General features: G+C 50.3%; 1 protein-coding gene across 1 annotated transcript in view; it reads right to left on the bottom strand.

Annotated features, from left to right (window-relative positions):
* Positions 1–3,672: 3,672 nt before the first annotated feature.
* CCDC88C (coiled-coil domain containing 88C) overlaps positions 3,673–20,115 on the bottom strand; it is a 916,777-nt gene continuing 900,334 nt past the window's right edge. Inside the window, exon 31 of the mRNA XM_069637439.1 lies at positions 3,673–12,319. Within this exon, the coding sequence (XP_069493540.1) occupies positions 12,304–12,319 (16 nt within the window). The 3' untranslated portion in view covers positions 3,673–12,303. The remainder of the gene's footprint in view (positions 12,320–20,115) is intronic.

Below are 20,115 nucleotides of genomic sequence, written 5' to 3'. Positions count from 1 at the left end.
CAGTGTGAGGCTGATGGCGAGAGCCATGGTGGGGTCGGCTGCTGATGCAGCTGCAACTCTCTCCAGGGATAGTGCCGGTGGTAGCGAGTTGGACGCAATGTATTGTACGTAGGCGATGTCTCCTTCGCGGGTTAGTGGAGCCCCGACTGGGTGTCGTGATAGGTAGTCCGCGGGGTTGAGGTCACCCCCAGGTCGATGCACAATGTCGTAGTCGTATTCTTGTAAACGGATTCCCCACCGCTCGATTCTCGGGGGCATCTTGGTGTGCGGGTTGCCAAAGAGCGATAGCAAGGCCTGGTGGTCCGTAATCAGCGTAAACTTTTTCCCGATAATGAAGTCGTGGAAATGTTTGCACGCCCAGACGGCGGCTAGACTCTCTTTTTCCGCCTGGGAGTAAGCCAGTTCTGGGGTGGATAGGGCTCTGCTTGCATAGGCGACCACGTGTCTCGGGTGGACGTCCGCCCCGCTGGTCTGGGCTAGGATGGCACCAAGGCCCACCGGGCTAGCGTCCACCACTATTTCAGTGTGCCAAGAAGGATTGAAATACGCCAGGCGATGTGCTTCCATCAGGGCACGTTTGATGTTGGAAAATGCCTGGTGGCACGCAGGGGTCCATTCGAAGATTGTATCCTTCTGAAGGAGCTTCCGCAGAGGGTCGGTAAGGGACGCATAGTGTGGTATGTACCTCGCACAGTAGCCAGCCATGCCGAGGAACGAGCGAACATCTGCAGCCTGCCGCGGTTCATCCAAGTTGGTAATGGTGTCAACCTTGTCGGGATCCGGCAACATTCCTTCGCTGGAGAAGATGTGTCCGAAAAATTTCAGCTTTGTCTTGCTGAAACGGCACTTGGCGATGTTGAGAGTGAGGCCCGCTTCCTGGAGTGCTGCACACACGGCGAGTAGAGCCTTGTCATGAGACTCCTTAGATGATCCAAAAACGAGGATGTCGTCACTGTAGTTCAGTGTGCCCCTAATGGGTCTGATCACCTGCCGGATGGCCTCCTGGAAAATTTCCGCAGCTGATGAGATTCCAAAGTTCAACCGCCGGTACCTGTAGAGACCGTCGTGGGTCGCAAACGTCGTGATGGGCCTGGACTCCGGATGTAGCTCTAGTTGATGGTATCCTTGGTTGAGGTTGAGTTTGGAGAACATCCGAGCGTTGTTCAGTTGCACAATCATGTCCTCGAGGCACGAGCCCGGATGTCTCTCACGCTGGATGGCAGTGTTTGCCACCCTCATGTCCACGCACAAACGGATCTTCCCTCCTTCTTTGGGTACGACCACGAGCGGGGAGACCCATGGTGTCGGGCCTGTGGCTGGTTCAATGATTCCATCAGCCAGCAGCTGTTGAAGAGCGTCCGACACAGCCGTTTGCAGGTGAAATCCTACTCTCCGAGGATGTTGTGGTACTGGCCTCACTGATGTGTCGACGTGGAGCCGGATGGGAGGGGCCTTGAGTTTGCCTAGCCCTGTGCCAAGGTTGGGGAATTGCCTCGTGATGTCAGACTGTGTGACCAGGTTCCGCAGCTGGTGGCATGCGATGGAGCCAACTGTGTTTCTCGTGATTGTGCTCTCGGAGGTCGCTGTGATGGAATCTCCCGGCCTCACGTGTATTTCAATCAAGCCCAGGCGGGATGCCGTGTGATAGCTGAGTAGGCATCGGCTTCTGGCAAGTGACCGGATAATGTGTATTGTTATGTCGACTTTCCGGCCATTTAGGAGAAGGCGTTGTGTGAAACATCCTACCTTCGGTAGGGGGGTGGTAGCTCCCCACTGAAATATCCTTGAGCGAGAGTGTTCGAGTGCTGGTGGGTCCGGTAGTGCGGCATAGTCCTGCTCGCCCATGATGTTTTGGGTAGCGCCGGAATCAATCATGAACTGGAATTGTCTGTTTCCCATTTTGATGGGGATTTTTGGGGCTTCTCTGGCCTCTTCAGTGTCAAGTACGAGGTTGACAAACTCCTCATGGTCGTAGAGGTTATATGGCATGTCATATGCGACTCCCTGCTCCTCCTGGTAGAAAGTCTCAGGCCCATATTCCTCTGGTGGATGATCATATTCGTCCGTGAAGTATCTTGTTCGGTCAGCTTGCTCCGGCTGTAGTGGATATCCCGGTGTTTGGTATTCGTCGATGGCCCGGACGTATCTCCTTTGCCCCTGGCCTTGTTGGTAGTATCTGGGTTGAAAGTATCGTGGGGGTGGTGGACGGAAAATCGGCCTGGCAGGCGTTTGGGGTCTCGCAGGGGGAAATGGTATGCCTTCCCGGCATACTGAGTGAAAATGTCCTTCTCTTCCGCAGTTCGTGCACCGCTGTGATAGAGCCGGACATGAGCCTGCATGCGGGAAGGACATCCCACAACGATAACACTGTCTCTGTTGGCGAGGAGTTTGGATGGTTTGAGTTCTGTATGACTGCGGCCCTCGGTCCCCTGGGCGAGCTGGTTGAATAGCTGCGACCAGTTCCGCTGCGTCCTGCTTGGTGTTACTCGGGTTTCCCATGGATGTGGCTTGGGCATCAACCCTTTCATGTATGCGGGCGAGTTCGCTCACTTCCTGGATGGTGAGGGGTTTCTTCAGGAGCTGTTTTTTGAGAGCCGGGGATAGACAGCCTTCGATGACCCTTAATCTTATGGCTTCCTCCAACGAGAAAGCGTCAAATTGGCAATTTGCGCCTTTCACTCTTAGGCGGGTTATGAATTCGTCAACTGTCTCCTGTGGCATTTGGGTGCATTTATTGAAAAGATAGCGTTCATAGTCACGGTTAACTTCTATGATGAGGAGTCTATCTAGAGCATTGATCAAGCCCTTGAACGTATTCTGTTCAGCTGCAGGGATGGTCTTGACCACCGTCTTTATCTCACCCCCTACCAGGTTGAGGAAAATGTCCCTAATATTGGGGGAATTACCATCACCAGACCCCCTGACGTAGTGCTGGAAATCTTCCATCCAGTCAGTCCATCTGGGCCCCTTCGTGGCTTGTGGAGTCATGGTGAAAGGCGGTGGAAGTCGCAGCTGAATTGGCTGTACGATATGGGCTGGTGTAGGCGACCCAGGGTTGGACCCTGAGGCAGATGCCGGTGTGCTCATGGTGCCAGGAGCTGGGTTCAGCACTTGTGTATGGATCAGTTATGCTGAGAGAGCGTGGCCTGCCTGGTGTGGAGAGGGATGGCACACGTCCCTGCTTCAAACTTGCCAAAATGTCCTTAATGGTATTTAATTATTTATTTATTTTTTTTGTGTGGGCGTGGGTGGGCTATGCCAGCACGCCGCGCAGTGGAAAGCTAACGCTCCCCTGGGCGGTTCCTGGGGGCGCTCGTCGCAGTGCGGTGAGAACAGGCAGGCCTCCCACGTTCAGCGTCGTGATATGGCGCAGCTGCCAGAGTTCCTGGGGGGCGGTCTGCAGTTACTGGCCGTGTAGGAGGTTAACAGGCAGAGGGAGGCGCAGGAACGTCCTCAAATGCGCTTGCAACGCAGAGGCGGCAGGAGATCAAACGGAGGAGAACCGGCGGACTGCCGACAATGCCGTGGACGCGCTCGTAGCGCAGGAAGTGGCGGAAAGCCACAGGAGGACGGCGGACTGCCGAAGAAGGACTCCGTGGGCGCACAGGGATAGTCCTCGTCACCAGTGTTGCTAAGTAGCGGCCACGGAAAAGGAGGACGCGGACACGGGAATCGTGGAACACTTCTTTATTCGCCTCTCTCCTAAGTACTGGCGCTCGCCGCCTTACCCATAATCCCCTCTTTCCCCGGCCTTGCACCGTAACATGGCTCCGCCCCCACAACGGTGGGGGCAGCACTCTTTAAGCCTTGAGTGCTCGGTAACACAATGTTTAGCTGCAGGTACCAGAAATCAAGCTGTTCCTGTCTCATGTGTGACATCTTTAGAGGTCTGGTACAGTTCTCTGCTTGCCTGGCCTTTTCAAACAGCCTATACCCCACAAGGTAGCCCACGCTCTCATTGCTCAGCATTGCACATTTGCTGGCTGAAATTGCATTGGACAGTTTCCAATTGGTTTCTACTGCGGGCTTTGGGCATATATTGTGTCACAAGAATGGCGGGGATCGGGAATTCTACCAAGGCAGAAAATGTAGGTGACTGACATTTTTATTTGGCATAAATTTATGCAGAATGGATCAAAAACAAAAATCCAGGAATAAATACCTAAACATCTCAAGGCTGTGCACCCAGGACTAACATCTACCCTGCGAGAGTCTTGTTCAAGTCTCCAAGGTCCAGGGCCATCTTAAGCACTTTCGGGGCCCTGGGCACGGACATCTTTGGGGTGGGCCCCCCTCCACCAAATCAAAGGAATTAAGGGATCAAAAATACTGGTCGCGACCCCCCTCCCAGACCCATCGCGCTCACAGCCTATAGGTTGATAAGCTGTCTCGGAGCATAATAAGCACGTTTACTCCCTTTAAGTCCCCATACCCTCTTTATTTTTGTTCTAATCAGAATGATAAACGAATAGCATTTGAAGACCAACATTAGCAGTCTATGAATAGGTTACTGTTCTAGTACATCAAGGATCATTTTTATCAGTAACATCCAGGAAGGTATACCACCTGTAGTATTAATGCAAAACCGTACGTAAAAGGTACATGTAACCCATAATAGACAGAGAACACACATTAGCTGCCTCACAGAATGCAAAAGTGCTCATGCATGGATAGAGGAGACTAATTGGAAGGAAGGAGAAAGCTACTCATACCATAGCATGGATAGTGGAGGCAGATTAGAAGCTACCAGGAAGGTGTCTTTATCCAGACAGAGGTTAGAAGTGAGATATGGTTTTCAAATAGTGTTGCCATTAGATATCAAAGGAACAAATGACTGTGGTGTGTGATATAAATATGCTCACTATTAAAGTGGAAGCACTCTATAGCCAGTGAAACCATGAATAAGCCTCTTATGAAGATCATACCATGAGAAGGAAATCACTCTGAAGGGCTGACAATTTTGAACGATTTAGGGACTGGCAATATTGAGAGATTAGGCAATGAAAAATTAAATGAGATGCCAAGGACCACACATTGGTGAAGGGGTGAAACTGGGATTCGTACCAACTCTGCAATGTCTGTATTTGAACACTTTCTGTTCCTTTGGAAAGTACACAAATCACATTACCACACATGACAATTTTTAAGCAAAATATTATGGAAGGGTGTTATGCAAAATGGGAATGGTTCTAGTTTCATTCGCCCCATCATCAAGGGAAGTATTTAAGTACCAGCATATCAATCGATGTGATTTAACAAATGTAATCTGGGTTTGTCTTTTGTATTTTAAAGCTTTAAATACTTCCAAAACAATGGCTTGTGACATTTTCATTTATAAACGTGCATACAAATCTTTGACTTTTACCAAAAAGTGAACTGTTTTTTGTTTCAAACAAGCAGACCTTAAAACATGCTTGCCTGAGGCCCACCACATTTGGTCCGCTCTCTTCTGTCTACCAACACTTGCACCCAAATAGCATACATAAGAAGAAAGATCAAGTAATGGCCTAAACAATACCAGCAGCATGTAAGAAGGCAAACCTAACAGTAGACAGCAAAGTAATGTTAGATATTTTAGATGATTTGACCAGGATCACTGTATCGTCTGCCGGCAAAGCCAGGATACAAGCATTAACGGTTTTGTTCCATAGTTTTGAATTTGCATACTTATTCACCTCTTGGACTAACACTTGTGGAGGCGATTGCCTAGGTTTTAAAACACCCCAGCTGAACAAACCAATTTCTAGACCTTCACCATGATATGTTAGTTTTTATATCAACCCCTATCTGGTGCAGGTACATTGCTGATAGTAGCAGATGTTGTTTTGCAAAACCAAGTACATATGCAGGCAGGTGTATAAACTTCAGACATAGGAAAGGCTCAGCCAGACTTGCTGGAATGTGATATTCAAATTTTGCATGTGAACACATAGCTCAGTGTGTGAAGCACCAGTTGCAGAGATAACTTCTGAACCATAGTAGTACTCAATTTATCAAAATCCATTTCACTGTTGCCTATTGCACATGATCAACATAATTCCCACAGGATGGAAAGAATGCTAAAGCGTTGTGCCGTACGTAACCCACAAACTATGTATACCAGTGACCACAGAAAGCAATACATGATGAATTGATCAAAGCGAATGTACTTGTCAAAACAGAAAGGCAATGGGTTTAGAGCCTCAGCAGCAACCCATAAAATATCCTGACGTGTGCTATTTAAGACTGGTGAACAATGGAATCTTACTTCTTCAGATCAGCTAGCCTTGTGGGGTCCCCTCCAAGGTGGGGGCCCTAGTCAAGTGCCCCTTTTGCCCTCCCATAAAAACGTCTCTGCCAAGGCCTGACATACTTCTCAGGCCTGGGCTTTTAGAATTTTCCACACCCTGTGGTTTTGTCTTAGCAGGTTTTAGGGTCACTCTCAAACCTCCTGCCTCATAAATGTCTGTTTCATGCTTTAAAGGTGCTACTGAACTACTCTTCGCATGATCCCTGGACTTCTAAGGTTCCCTTACCCTTCTTCTCTACATCTCCCAGCTTGAGCTCTCTGCTGCCCTTGTGGTGTCTCGTGTTCTTGGCTTTCTAGCTTGAGATGGGGGTCTCCATTTCCGTCTGTCTTTACTTCCCTGGGTCATGATCTTGTGCTTGTCCATCTCCTCTCCGATCCTCCAGAAAGCTGCCTGCCAATTGCTAATTTCTCCTCCAACGTCCAGGCCCTGGCTAAGCCTAACCACTTTGCCCACTGGATTCTTCCCGAGCAAACTAGCAATTTGGGACTTGTGTTTCACTTCCTCTTTACTTCCTTCAACTACCTGCATCTCCCCCTCTCATCTCCAACCCCCTCTCCAAACTCTTCTTGTGAAGTTCTGCAAGGGCTCCCACCCCAAGCCTACCACATCTGCACTGTCTCCAACCCTCTACTGAGGTTCTCCCATCCCCTACTGCCATTTGCAAGCCTATTCCTGATGTTTCTATACCTTCTCTTGTTCTTCTCCACCAACCTCCTCCTGACACTTCCTACCAACCTCCTTCTGATGTTGCCCAAACTCCTTTTTTCCATCAGCAACCTCCTCCTGATGCTCTTCCATGGCCTCCTCCAGGTTTTTCCCACCAACCTCCAGATATTTTAAAATTGCCTCCTCACGATCATCAACCTCTTCCAAATGTACAACCTCCTTCTTAACTGCTTCCTTGTCCCCCTCAGGTAACTCAATACTTCCTTCTCGCCTTAAATCTTCTTTCTCCCACCAGCCTCCTCAGTGTGCTCTATTTAGTCGCCACTCTGCTCCCAAAGGTATCAGGTATTAATATCCCCAACAAAAATATCGCCGTAAAAATGGCCATTTTGTTCGCCATAGGCGATATTTTTATTGGGGATATTATGTGGGAGCTGGAGTTGCAGGGTTTGTCCGCCGCTCATTAAAAAATGATGCGGGGTTGCAGGTGTTTTCCCCGCATGGTGCATTGTGAATTTCGCCACAAAAATATGGCGATATTTATCACATGGAACCCTCCCAAACCTCTGTTTGGTTGCTTCTCCTAACTTCCACACTTCTTAGCTTGCTGCCTTATAGACCTGTGCTCTCTCCTCCTGGGCGGGGCTCATTGTGAGGGTTTGTGCCTGTGTCCTGGAATTTGTGAGGGGCTGGGTCTGGCCGCCCCCACTATGCTCACCTGGGTCTGCCCTGGGGCTTAGAGTCAGGAACAACCCTTTATTGGGCATGTCCAACATCTTGGAATCCATGTTCCCTCTCCTATTGCTGCAGAAGAATTCTACTCTTCCGCTTCCTCACCATGTGTAACAGATGCTGGTAAATTCTTTAACAAATCTCTGTAATCCTTATGTGTGTTAAAGGGATACTTGTCTTTAGTAAAACTGAAACTTTGTATCATCAGAAGTGTAAACTCCAATGGTAGACAGTGGACAGGTAAGATGGCATCACTCATGGGACCGCAACTTCTCAGGGCCTTTGAAGTGGGGTCTTCTTTAGCATTGGGTTCTTGGTAACAGTAAGGGCTGTTTGTTGTAACACTGAATATTAAATAGTTTCATCCCCTCAGGAACTTTGGTTCTGGCTAGTAAGTGCATCAGTCTTGTGTTTAAGTCAGGGCGGGGATCTGAAGATCTTATTTCCGCGGCTATCGTTTTAACCAGACGGGAGGGAGGTCTTGACTGTCTCCGAGGCGCAGGACTGGTGGGGATGAGTGAATAGAAATTCTTGGTGCACCCCAGAGGTCCCAGTGTTTTGCCTTAAAGGGACACTGCATGAAGTAACGTCACCCTTCTGAGTGTCCCCTACCATAGTACAGGGGGCTAAGGGAGGGTGATCAGGGGATCCTCTGTATACCGTCGGTTGGCTTTATCCTCTTCCTTGGAGAGGCACCGTGTACGCCTAGCCACTTCCCTGGAAAGCCCCAATGTTAGGAAGTGGAATTTGTCACAATGGAAAAAACTAGCAGGATTGTACAGGTTAAAAGCAACACAAAAATGCAAATGCCATTTTGTCCCAAGCCATTCAGAAGATATCCAAACACCCACATGTCAGCAAATGGATTCACTTGAAACTATTTGCTAGAGGTGAACGTGAATTCTCACCTTATGTTTTCCCACTTAATAAATAGAGCATGATTTAGTCATGCATTTAGTGCAACATTAATCTACCCAAAAAATGGGGAAGAATCCTTTGGTTCCAGTCTTAATGTAGGTAGCAGCCAAAGCACTGACAAATCAACACTCTGCATTCTTCCTAGATGGAATCTTCCAGGATCGCTCGGCATCGGTCCAGGTTTCTGGGGACCAGTTCACCACACTGGCACTCGGGGGGAGAATCCGCTGAACTGGCATTGCTTGTCTCACATTAGGGGATGCCAAGAGCCCAGCACGGGTGATCAGGACTTCAACGCAACAACCAGCCACTCAGGCCCTTCTCAGCTGACTGTGAGCCTCTGTGCAAAATAGCAACATGCTTGCATGGTCAGCTCTGGGCACCCCTCTGACCGCACCTTGCACCTGCTAGTCATGACATATAGGCAATTTGCGCCCAAGGCAGCCATCTTCCAGACAGCAGACTAGGTTATTAGGTAATGCCGGGTAGCTCAGCTGTGCAGCGGCTGCACTTTCAGACAAGGACCCACCCAGTGGTCGAAGTGTATGAAAAGAAGTAGTGGAACTGACCTGACCTCCCCCCCACCCCCACACACGCACATTGCACACCCCAAACACATGCGCCTGCCGTTTAAAGGAACGTTCGGTGCACTGCACTGAAGTGTAAGTTTCAACTGCTTCCTACACTTTTATTTTGAAAGGAAACCATTCCGAAACGGTCTCTTTTAAAATAAAAGTACAGGGACAATAAAATTGAATTTAAAAAAAACTAGAGGAGTACCACCACTCCCAACAGCTCCCGCCCACTCCGACCACTGAGTCATACCAATAACAGAGGTGTGCACTCTTCAAACAAGCCTTTGCCACTGACCAGTTATAACTGTGACGTGTGCCTGTGCCTTTCCTCATTCTCCCTCCCACTGAGAACTCATTTTTGTAAAAAGGGCCTGCATATACATTTACGTCATGGGTAACACAATGACGAATACCAATGATGGTTTGTTTCCCTTGATCAAGAGCAGCAAATGCAGGAACACCAACCATGCCAGCAAGATTCCGGGGGCAGGTCCAGCCAGGACATTAAACCAGCCCTTTGTTTGAGCTTTCTGAGAAACATGTGAGTCATAGACCGCACACCCACCCCAGATAGCTGTGTAACGTAAACACGTATTCCTGTCAACAAGGAGGAACATGCTTTAAACACCCCCCACCCCCCCAATTGTCATCATTTCGTCGGTGGCAAGGATTATTTCCAGTACTGAGCCGAGACTTGGTAACTAATGGATAGGTAGGTCTTTTGGGATTGGCGGGCTGCTGGCATGGCCCCTGCTTTGCCAAATATTGATATGTACATGGTAGAGGACTGAGCCTGCATTCCTGGCACTCCATGCAGAGTGCATCCTTCTGTATGGAATGCAGTGCATTGCAAAAGCATAGACAGCATACATGCAGCGAATGCGTGCTCCATGAGGCGAGGAACCCTCCATGAGGCACGCAGAAGAGTACAGATTCTTTGCCATCTGGTACCTAGTGACAGAGACCGGTTTCTCAGCATCCAGGAAAGTGGACAGTGTACAAGAAGGGGGACAATTTACTGTACTGGTAAATAGGCCTTGGGTCCAGTTTAGCAGCATTCAGGAGGAAGGCCCATTTACCTAGAAAGAGGGACCGATTGAACACACCCAGAAAGATAAAAACACCCACCTTAGCAGCATCCATGAATAGGTATGCATTTACCAGTATGCAGAAAGCTGGACCAATTTACCAGCATTCAAGACTAGGGACCAATCAACAGGCATCCAGGAAGAGGAGTCGATTCAGGAAGATGGACACATTTCATTACATTAAGAAGAGCCATCCAGCAGCTTCAACGAGGAGGGAAGAATTTGTCAGCATCCAGAATTTTCCATCAGCCAGGATGAGGGACCAATTTACCAACTTTCCTTGAGAGTACTTTTTTTACAGGCTCCAGGAAAAGGGAACAATTTAGCAGCATCCACGAATAAGGGAACAATTTACAAACATCCAGGAAAAGGGAACAATTTACTAGTGTCCAGGAAAAGGGAACAATTAACCAGCCTCCAGAAAAAGGGAACAATCAATCAGCGTCTAGGAAAAGGGAACAATTTACTAGTGTCCAGGAAAAGGGAACAATATACCAGCGTCACGGAAAAGGAAACAATTTACCAGCATCCAGGAAGAGGGATGAAAGTTACCAACACGCAAGAGGCGGGATTAGGAAAGCGGTTAAGGGAAACTGAGTGTTGACCAAAAACAGAGCCAGTAAAGAACTATGTATTTGGGAGATGTTTCTATACACCTATGGTCTGTGAAGTGCTCAGAGAACATCTCAGTAGCCCGATTTCAGAATGTGCCTCCATCATTTCATGTGACCAATTCAACTGCTTGCATTTCCATTTCTACATTCATGCTGCCGGCACGGAACCCTGTCCAGACAGTCATTGTCTACCTCAGATAAGCACGCTTCACATTTAAGAGACTGCCTTTGAGCAGTAAATGCCTGGATCAGTGACAATTTCTTAAAGGTCAACCTAACAAAAAAACAAAAAGGTTGATTTAATAGAAGGTACTCATCTGGACAAATGGAGCAATTTGTCTGGGCCAAACACCCAAATGTGCGCTCAATGCCTTAATCCAGGCCTACAAGTGGAAACTCGTCGTCATTAATCCAACAAAATGTATTGATAAACAACATCAGCTTTTTTTCTCCATCTATGGACCCTTGGATGCCTTTAGCCTTTTCTGGTGTGCCCCAGAGGGGAATAGGTGAGACTTCTCTGATTCTGTCTTGCATAGACTGTGGAAACAGTATTTACTTGTTGCACCCAGACTCTCGCTGCTTGAATGCAAGACAGACAAAATGAGATGACCTGCCTGTTCTGCTGCTTTAAGCACAGAGATCACATCACCCCTGACATAAGCTCAGGTCACTGGGTAACAGCTTCCAGAGGGCAACACTAAAAGTCTTGTGCATGCCACACCAGGCCTTCCCAAACTGCTACCCAGGCTACATCAGGAAGAAACTACCCACGTATTCACTGCGTAGATCACTGCAAAATGCCCACAATTACCCCTGGCAAGGAAACCAAAATGCCACAGAACCTTCTCACAATGTTCCCACATCTGTGGATCACCTGTGTCTTACTTTCCACACCACTGAGGACAGAGTCCAATTTAGGACATTTCTAAAGACCTGACTGTCCAACAGTAGCTAACGTTTAAGTGCTTTATGATATATAGTTATAGAACACCCCACTTGCACACACCCACCCTCAAAAACTATCAGCGCCAAGTGGGCACTGCATGACGAATGATGCACTTATGACCACCCAAAACATAATCCGTATAGTGCACTGCCGCGTCGGGAAGGACCTGTAGACAGTTCCAGACTTAAGGGGTGAACAAACTAAGGTTAAAAGAGGTTCGTTGTCAGTTTCTTCCTGAGGGTCTTGAGGAACTTTGAGCGGGTGTCGGGATGAAGGATGGGCCCATGAGCAATGAAGCCCCATCTTCCTTCCTAGCTACAGTTGGGAAGGATGTCGGTTCAATTTCCGTCGGTAGATCCGGGGGAGCGACGTGTCCCAACTTCTTTATCATGGTATTGAGAGTTGGAGAGCTGCTCAGTGGTGGTGCTTCTCCGTCAACTTGGACCTCTGATTGGTGCTCACAATGAACCTTCAACTCCAGCGATGCCTGTGAGGGAATGGAAAAGTAATACGCTGAGTTGAGCACATTTCTTTTAATGATAGTACCAGCTCATCTTAAGTGAGCCGCCATACCTAGACACATCACTCTGAGACTCAACCAGGCTGTTGATTGCTCTATTGAAATGAGATTAAATATTTTCCTATTCGTACATGGTTACACAAACCTCCCAGTAAAACATCCAAAATACATTTACATAAAGAGAGTCATTATAAAAGTCCAGTGCTGGACATATCCATCCAAACAGCATTATACAGGAAAAAATAAAAAATAGTGTTCTGTAAATTGCCCAAAGGTATATTCATGATAAGGTAGGACTTCCAGCAGCCGCCCTGTCTGGCCTTGAAGAGTTCTGCCTTCCCAGGGATTGAAACCAGGGACAAGGAATGTATGAAATTCGCTCAAAACAGACAAGGAGACGGGGCTTGTACACAAGTGAACTCTGCATGTAGCCCTCATGTTGAGTTACAAAGACAGCACAAAGCAATGCCAATCTGCCACACAAGTATCTGCATATCTGTTGTATTTATTACATTCTACATGCCCAGCCTTTGATACCAAAAGGGGGGGCCCAGGGGGAACGCAAAGCGTTTCCCCCCGGGGAAGTTTTTGGCGCTGCACACAGCCAGCGAGTGGCCGTGGGGGCAGAGCGCCCCTCTGGGGTATTTAAGGGGGCAGGGAAGGTTCGGGAGGCAGGCGACGGTTGGACTTGGCGATTGTGAAGTCCTGTCGCCTGCTCCAGAGCCTTCCCTGTAGCTGGGCCGTAGGTCGTGTGAGGAGTGAGATAGGGGTTACCTAGGGTCTAGTGGCGGGTGGTTAGGTGCAGCAGGGTTGTGGGGAAAGGTGACAGCGGCGTTAGGTGTATATAAAAAAAAATAAAAATAAATAAAAAATAAAAATTATAATTGTGTAGGTGCGAACGCGTATTAGTTGGGGGTATCGTAAATAAGTTACCCCCCCACCCCCTCTCTTACCGTCGCCGCCGTCTGTGGGGTTGCGGATCCGGGCGGGTGGGCCGTTAGGCTGGGGCCGCGGTTTTATTCTCCTGCGTGGGTTGCCTGAGAGGGGCCGGGTCGCCGCGGGGAGTGGGATGAAGAGGTGTGTACATCCGCAGGCAGTGGGAAGGAGAGACCCGGTGTGCTGTAGGCACCCAGTGCCGGCCCCGTTTCTCTCGGGGCGCGCTGGTGCGTGGGGCCATTGTACGAGCCCGTGTGTGTAGGGCTTGTTAGGTTCTCACGTGCGGTGACGTCCGCCAGAGGAAAGGGGGCAGAGTGGTCCTCTTAAAGGGCCTGCTCCTTTTTATTGGTATTGTGCTGCAGGGCACTGCCGTGCGGCGGGTGGGCCGCTAGGGGGCGGGCTGGTGAGAGGGGTGTTTGCATAGGGGCCCCCCCCTAAAAAAAAAAAACATAGATAAAATAAGTTAAAGTTCAGGAGAGTAAGTATAGGGTTTTTCTGTGGGTGCCCTGCAGCAGTGGTGAGTGGGGGGGCACGGTGTCCAGACATTTGGTCGACTGAAAACTGGTCGAATGACATTTGGTCGACGCAATTTGGTCGAAAACCAAATGGTCAAATTTTTTTTAAAAATTATATATTTATTTTTCGGGTTTTCGTTTTTTAAAAAAATGGGTTTTTAGAAAAAAAAGGGGGTTGGGGGGACCCCCCCCAAAAAATAAAAAAAGGGGTGAAAATAAAAAAATTAAAAAATTCGACCATTTGGTTTTCGACCAAATTGGTTAGACCATTTGTCTGGTCAACCAATTTTTTTCGACCAAATGTCTGGTAACCAGGGGGCACTGTGGGGTGTCAATAGTAGCCTGGCTTGAGAGCTACTAGGAGGGGTTCTCTAGAGGACTGGGGGGGTCGGCGAGGTGGGGGGGTTTTTTTATAAAAAAAAAAAAAGATTTGATACAGGGAAATAAGGTTGCTTGGAGCAGGGGTTATTTAACTCCTTTGGGGTTCAGCGGTTAGCGCAATTTCTTTAAGGTTTTGCGCTACTAGGGGCTCTTCTTGTCACGGGTAGGCCCCGGCTCGAGGGCTTAGGTAGTGGGGAGCGAGAAGGGGCATATTTTGGTGCGCCAGTAGGTGTGGGGGCACGATGGTGGGACAAGGTGCAAGCAGGGAGGGGCTGGTGGATGCAAGGTCGCTGAGGGAGGCCCTGGCCATAATTAGCAGGGCAACTAAGGCCCAGCTGGAGGAGGCGGTAGGGGAGGTCACGGGCGAAGGGGGGACAAGTGGGGGTAGGCCGCAGCGGAGAGAGGCAGCTGACGGGGCTCTCGCGGCGGTAGTGGCTTGCACCCCTGCAGCGGGGAGAGGGGATGTTTGGGAATCCAGGGGCAGGAAGATGAAGAGGGAGATAGACAGGAGGGCGTCCGGGGAAGAAAGGATTTCGGGTGGGCAGACACGTGGGGAGGGAACGAGGGATAGCACTAGGGGAACAGCGGGTGCGCAGGTGGAGGTGGCTCAAAGGAACCACGGTGGGGCTTTGGTAGAGGTGCAGAAGGGGTGCAAGGGCAGCGGGGAAGAGGGGGGAAATACCTAAGGAAGAGTGCGGGGGGAGAAGGAGAGGGAGGTCCGCATCAATTGAGGTGGAGAGGGCAGGGTGCAGAACGGCCCCCCCCGGGTAGGGTGACGGAGGGCGCTGCGCAGCCCCCGCTGGTCAAATGGAAGTAGAGGGTTTGAGAGCGGCCCCTACTTGGTCAGCGTGCGGAGAGCCTAGAGGGTGCAGCACGGCCCCTAGCAATGAAGACCCCAGGGTGGAGGTCGGAGCGCCTCGCCCGAGAGAAGAGGACCAGGCAGGGGTTTCCACGGCCCCGCCGAGAAGACGTAAAAGGAGTGGCGGGGTGGACACCCCGGGCTCGCAAGAGGATGAACAACTCAACTGGGGCACAAGCTCGCAGCCACAATGGTATTTGATGGGTGATGAAATGGGTTTTGAGGACTATGTGGCGCAGTGGGAGGTGGATGGTTATAGGACGGCGGGGGACAGGGGGGAGGAGAGAAGAAGTTGGGCTTGGGATATGGAAAGACAGGCGCAGGGGGGTCGGGGGGCAAGCGGGCGGGGGAAAGGTTGGCTGGGTGAGTCTGCTGACATGTTTTCTCCCCGCAGCAGGAGCCCGATAAGGAAGGAGATGAGGAGCATTGGTGTGGACGCAAGGGAGCAGACGGTGGGCGCAGAAAGAGGTGAGCGGGAAAGGGAATGTCATCTGCATGGCAGAGAGGGGTCCCGGGGGGGTGGACGGGAAATGAAGGGTCGGGTTTGCAAGGGCAAAGGAAAGAAGTTGGTGTACAGGCCATTGGAGCCTTGGGAGTTGAGAAGAGCATTTGCTCATTGGAGATTCAAAAGGATAAGGTGGTGGAGCCATTGGGGCTCGAGGTGCAAGGGGGAAAAGAAAAGGAGGTTGAAGTGAAAGGAAAGGAGAAAAAATTGCCATACATGGGGATAACAAAACCGTTGGTGGCGCACTTGATGGCGGCGACCAGGGAGAAGAAACAGGCGGGGGAATTTGTAGACGTCTTTAAATTGCTCCATAGGGAAGTGAGAGCGATGGAGGGGTCGAAAGAAGAGGAGAGGGAACTGGCTGCGCGACCAAGGTTACCGGTGACCATTGAGAATTGTACGTCGGCATTTATCATTTATGCCAGTGTCTATTGTGAAAAATGTCCTGAGCGTTGTGTGGCCCTACTTAAATATATGGACGTAATTAGGAAGGCTTTCACGAGTTTTGGGGACTTCGCATGGGTGAGGTATGACGAGGAATTTATAGCGAGAATGGCGGAGGACAGCCAAGCGGTCTGGGGGGAGATAGACATGGATCTCTGGCTGCAATGGATGGCTCCAACTAGGCCTGCCCCGACATTGCACACAGCAAGTGGGCTGCCGGTGCCCTTCCGGCCCTTTCTTGGTCGCCCCGCCCATGAGGGGGTAGGGGAAGGGGGCAGAGGGCAGTCCTCAGCGGCATGTTGGGCGTTCAACAAGGACGGCTGCACAAGGACCCTGTGTAGGTTCAGGCATGAGTGTAGCAAGTGTGGTGGAAAACACCCGCTTACGCAGTGCTTCCAACAGGGAGACAGGGGGAGGGGGAGAGGTTCGGGCAGAGGGGTTGTGGGGAAAGGCTTTTACGCCAATTAAGGTGGGGGTTTTGCAAAAATGGTTGCAATTTTATCCGGACAGGGATGGGGCAAAGATTTTGAGTGAGGGGTTCAGTCAAGGTTTCAGATTGGGGTATCAGGGCCCGAGGGTGCGCCGGTGGGCTGAAAATCTGAAGTCAGCCAAAGAAAATGTGGAAGTGGTAAGGCAAAAATTGAGCAAAAGAAATAGCGGCGGGAAGGATCGTGGGGCCATTTGATGACCTGCCGGGTGACCTAGTGATATCCCCATTGGGGGTGGTGCCCAAGAAAGCTCCGGGGGAGTTTCGGTTAATACACCATTTGTCTTGGCCGGAGGGCATGTCGGTGAATGATTTCATTGCCCCGGAAGAATGTGGGGTTGTATATGCAAGTGTTGACCAGGCAGTGGAGCTGGTAAGGAAAGAAGGGCGGGGGGCCTTCATGGCCAAGTGTGACATCAAAGCGGCGTTCAGGTTACTGCCGGTGCACCCGCAGGATTTTTGGTTGCTAGGTTTGCAGTTTGAGGATCGCATATACGTAGATAAAGCCTTGCCAATGGGGTGCGCAATTTCCTGTGCGCTGTTTGAACGATTCAGCTCATTCCTACAGTGGTTTTTTTTATTTAACTCGGGTTGGGAGAGTGTGCTGCACTATCTGGACGATTTTCTGTTCATTAGCGGGGCAGATAGAGAGGGTGAGTGTAGAGGGATGCTAAAGTTGTTTCAGGAGCTAATGGAGGAGTTGGGTGTACCGTTAGCGGAAGACAAAATGGAAGGGCCTGCAGTGGTATTGACATTTTTGGGAATTGAACTGGACTCAGTGGCTATGACCTCACGCTTGCCGCACGACAAGGTGAGCAAACTGGTGGTGTTGCTGGAAAAGGCAGTGGGGGCCAGGAAAATGACGCTGGTTGACATGCAGAGACTGGTAGGGCATCTGAATTTTGCGTGTAAGGTGGTAGCCCCAGGAAGGACGCTTTGTAGGAACATGGCGAGGGCTATGGCGGGAGCAAAGTGCCCGCATCACCGGATACGAGTATCGGGGTCAGTGCGGGAGGACTGCAGAATTTGGCAGCGTTTTTTGGAGAAATTTAATGGAGTGTCAATGTGGCTGCAAGAGGACCCGGTGACGTGGGAGGTACAGATATTTTCGGACGCAGCAGGGGCGGGGGGTTTCGGAGTGTTTTGGGGGGGAAAATGGTGTGCCGAGAAATGGCCTGAACTGTGGTTGAAGGAGGGAAGGAGTATAGCATTCCTTGGGTTTTTCCCACTACTGGTGGCATTGGAGCTGTGGGGGAAGGATTTGCGGGATAGGAAAGTGAATTTCAATGTGGACAATGAATGCGTGGTCCACGTGGTAAACAGGCAGTCAGCAAGGGATCAGAGGGTGGCAAGACTCATGAGGGAGTTTGTGCTGAGATGCATGGAACTGAATGTGGTGTTTAAGGCAACACGTGCCGGGGAAGGATAATGGCATCGCTGATGCATTATCTCGTTTTCAATGGCAGAGATTCCATGGATTGGCTCCAGAAGCAGATCAGGAGGGGCAGCAGATTCCCGAAGAGCTGTGGAAGATAGGAAGATGAGAGCTCTGGCGTTGGTGGAGGGTTCATTGGCCGGGGCGTCTAAGGAGTCATACAGGAGGGCCTGGGAGGATTTTATTGGGGGGGGGAGCGCGTAGTTGGAAGGGCAGATGGGATGCAGAAGAGGAGGAGGAGGGACGATGTCATGAATTTCCTCCTGAGGTGTATGGACAGGGGCTGGTCAAGAGCGACTATAGCGGGGAAGTTAGCAGGAATTGCTTTTTACGGGAAGTGATTTTGGGGTTTTCAGCCGAGTGGGGGGGAAATGGCGAGTAGGATGCTGGAAGGATGGGCAAGGGAAAGTAAGAGGGACAAGGACAGGAGGAGGCCAATATCGGCGGAGTTGCTGCAGAGGTTGGTTAAGACAGTGGGGGGAGTTTGCTGGTCGGTATGGGAGGGGGAGCTGTTTGCGACATGTTTTACGTGGTTATTTTTCGGGGCCTTTCGGGTTTCGGAGTTGGTGGGGGGAAAAGGGGGATCTGGGGGTCTGCAGTGGGAGGATGTGCACATTACTGAATTGGGTGTGGACATAAGGATTAATAAGTGTAAAACGGACCAGAAAGGAAAGGGTTCCTGGGTTTTGTTGGGGCGGGGGAGTAAGGATTTATGCCCAGTGCTGGCAGGAAGGTTGTGGAAGGAGCGGTGTGGGGTGAAGACAGGCTTGGTGTTCAAGCATGAGGATGGGTCATCGGTCTCAGCGGCACAAGTTTTGGGGGTACTGCGGAAGGCTCTGCGGGTGTTAGGAGAAAAGGGCGAGGATTTTGGTACACATTCATTCAGGATGGGCGCAGCATCGGAGGGGAAGATGTTGGGTTTCACAGAGGATAAGGTGAAAAGTGTGGGGCGGTGGAAGTCTGGGAAATACAAGGGGTACGTCAGGGATTTTCATAAGGGGGATTGTTGAAGGAAGGGGGTAAAAGTGGGCTGACAACTACGTGGGGTTGGGATTGTATGGTGGTGATAATTTTGTAATTTCTTTTTCAGATGCTGTGCGAAAGGAGGGGGAGTTGGCGCAAGTGTGGATTGTCGGCCATTCAATTGTTAAGTGGGCTGGGAAAGAAGCGGAGAAAAGGTTATGGGCAGGCAACTGGGGTGTAGCTATAAGGATGTGTTGGTAAGATGGCACGGGTTAGGGGGCCTGCGCTGGGACCAGTTGCTGCCTATGCTGGCAGGGTTGCGGGAGCACAATGGGGCGCCGGAGGTGTTGATCATTCACGCTGGGGAGAATGACTTGGTGAGGGATACTGGTGTGGCCCTGCTAAGGAAGGCGAAAAGGGATTTGGTTTGGTTGCGGGAAATGTGGCCTCAAGCGGTGGTGTTTTGGACTAAGTTGTTGCCGCGTAGAGTATGGAGGGGAGCAAGGAGCGAGGGAGCTATAGAGCGGGCTAGAAAAGGGATCAACAGAGAAATGGTGAAGTTTTGTGCCTCTGTGGCAGTTCAGGTGATGGAACATAAAGAAATAGTGTATGAGGGCTTTATGATATTTAGGGAGGATGGGGTGCATTTGTCGGTTTATGGGAACAATCACTATTTGGCGGACGTGTGCTGTTGGCTGGGAGATTGGTTGAAGAGTTGGAAATAAAGGAAAGTGGTTGGGGGGGCAGAAAGAACACCTCGGGGGAGGGTTTTTCTGGTGCCGGGGGCATGGCCCCTTTTGATGTGGGGGGAGGGAAGCACAATGGGGGAATGACACGGGAAAGAAGGGGGTGGTGCTGTTTGCACAAGCGGGCCACCCCGGGGAACAGGTATTGAGCCTGGAGGGGCATGGCCCCAGGGAGAAAGCGGGATGCCTGGAAAAGGGGTAAGGAGATGGTAGGGTCCAAGGGACATTTAGGGAGGAAATGGCTTTATTTAATTATTTAATTGTTGGGGGAAATGAAAATGCGTAGTTAGTTAATTGGTTGTTTAAATATTTTTTTAGTCTTTAAGGCCATGGAGCCAGGTAAGCATTAATTGTAAGCTTGGGCCTGTCACATTAAAGCGACCTTTTCCACTTTTAAATGAGTCTGGGTTTTTGTGCAGTAAGCCAAAAGGGAGGCTCCGGGGGGGAAAGCGACGTGTTTCCCCCCGGGGAGGTTTTTGGCGCTGCACACGG

Source organism: Ambystoma mexicanum, chromosome 14 (assembly GCF_040938575.1).
Source record: "Ambystoma mexicanum isolate Mex_15411 chromosome 14, UKY_AmexF1_1, whole genome shotgun sequence".
Classification (NCBI taxonomy): Eukaryota; Metazoa; Chordata; class Amphibia; order Caudata; family Ambystomatidae; genus Ambystoma; species Ambystoma mexicanum.
Note: the sequence above shows the minus strand (reverse complement) of the source record. Positions and strands in the feature narration are given on the sequence as shown.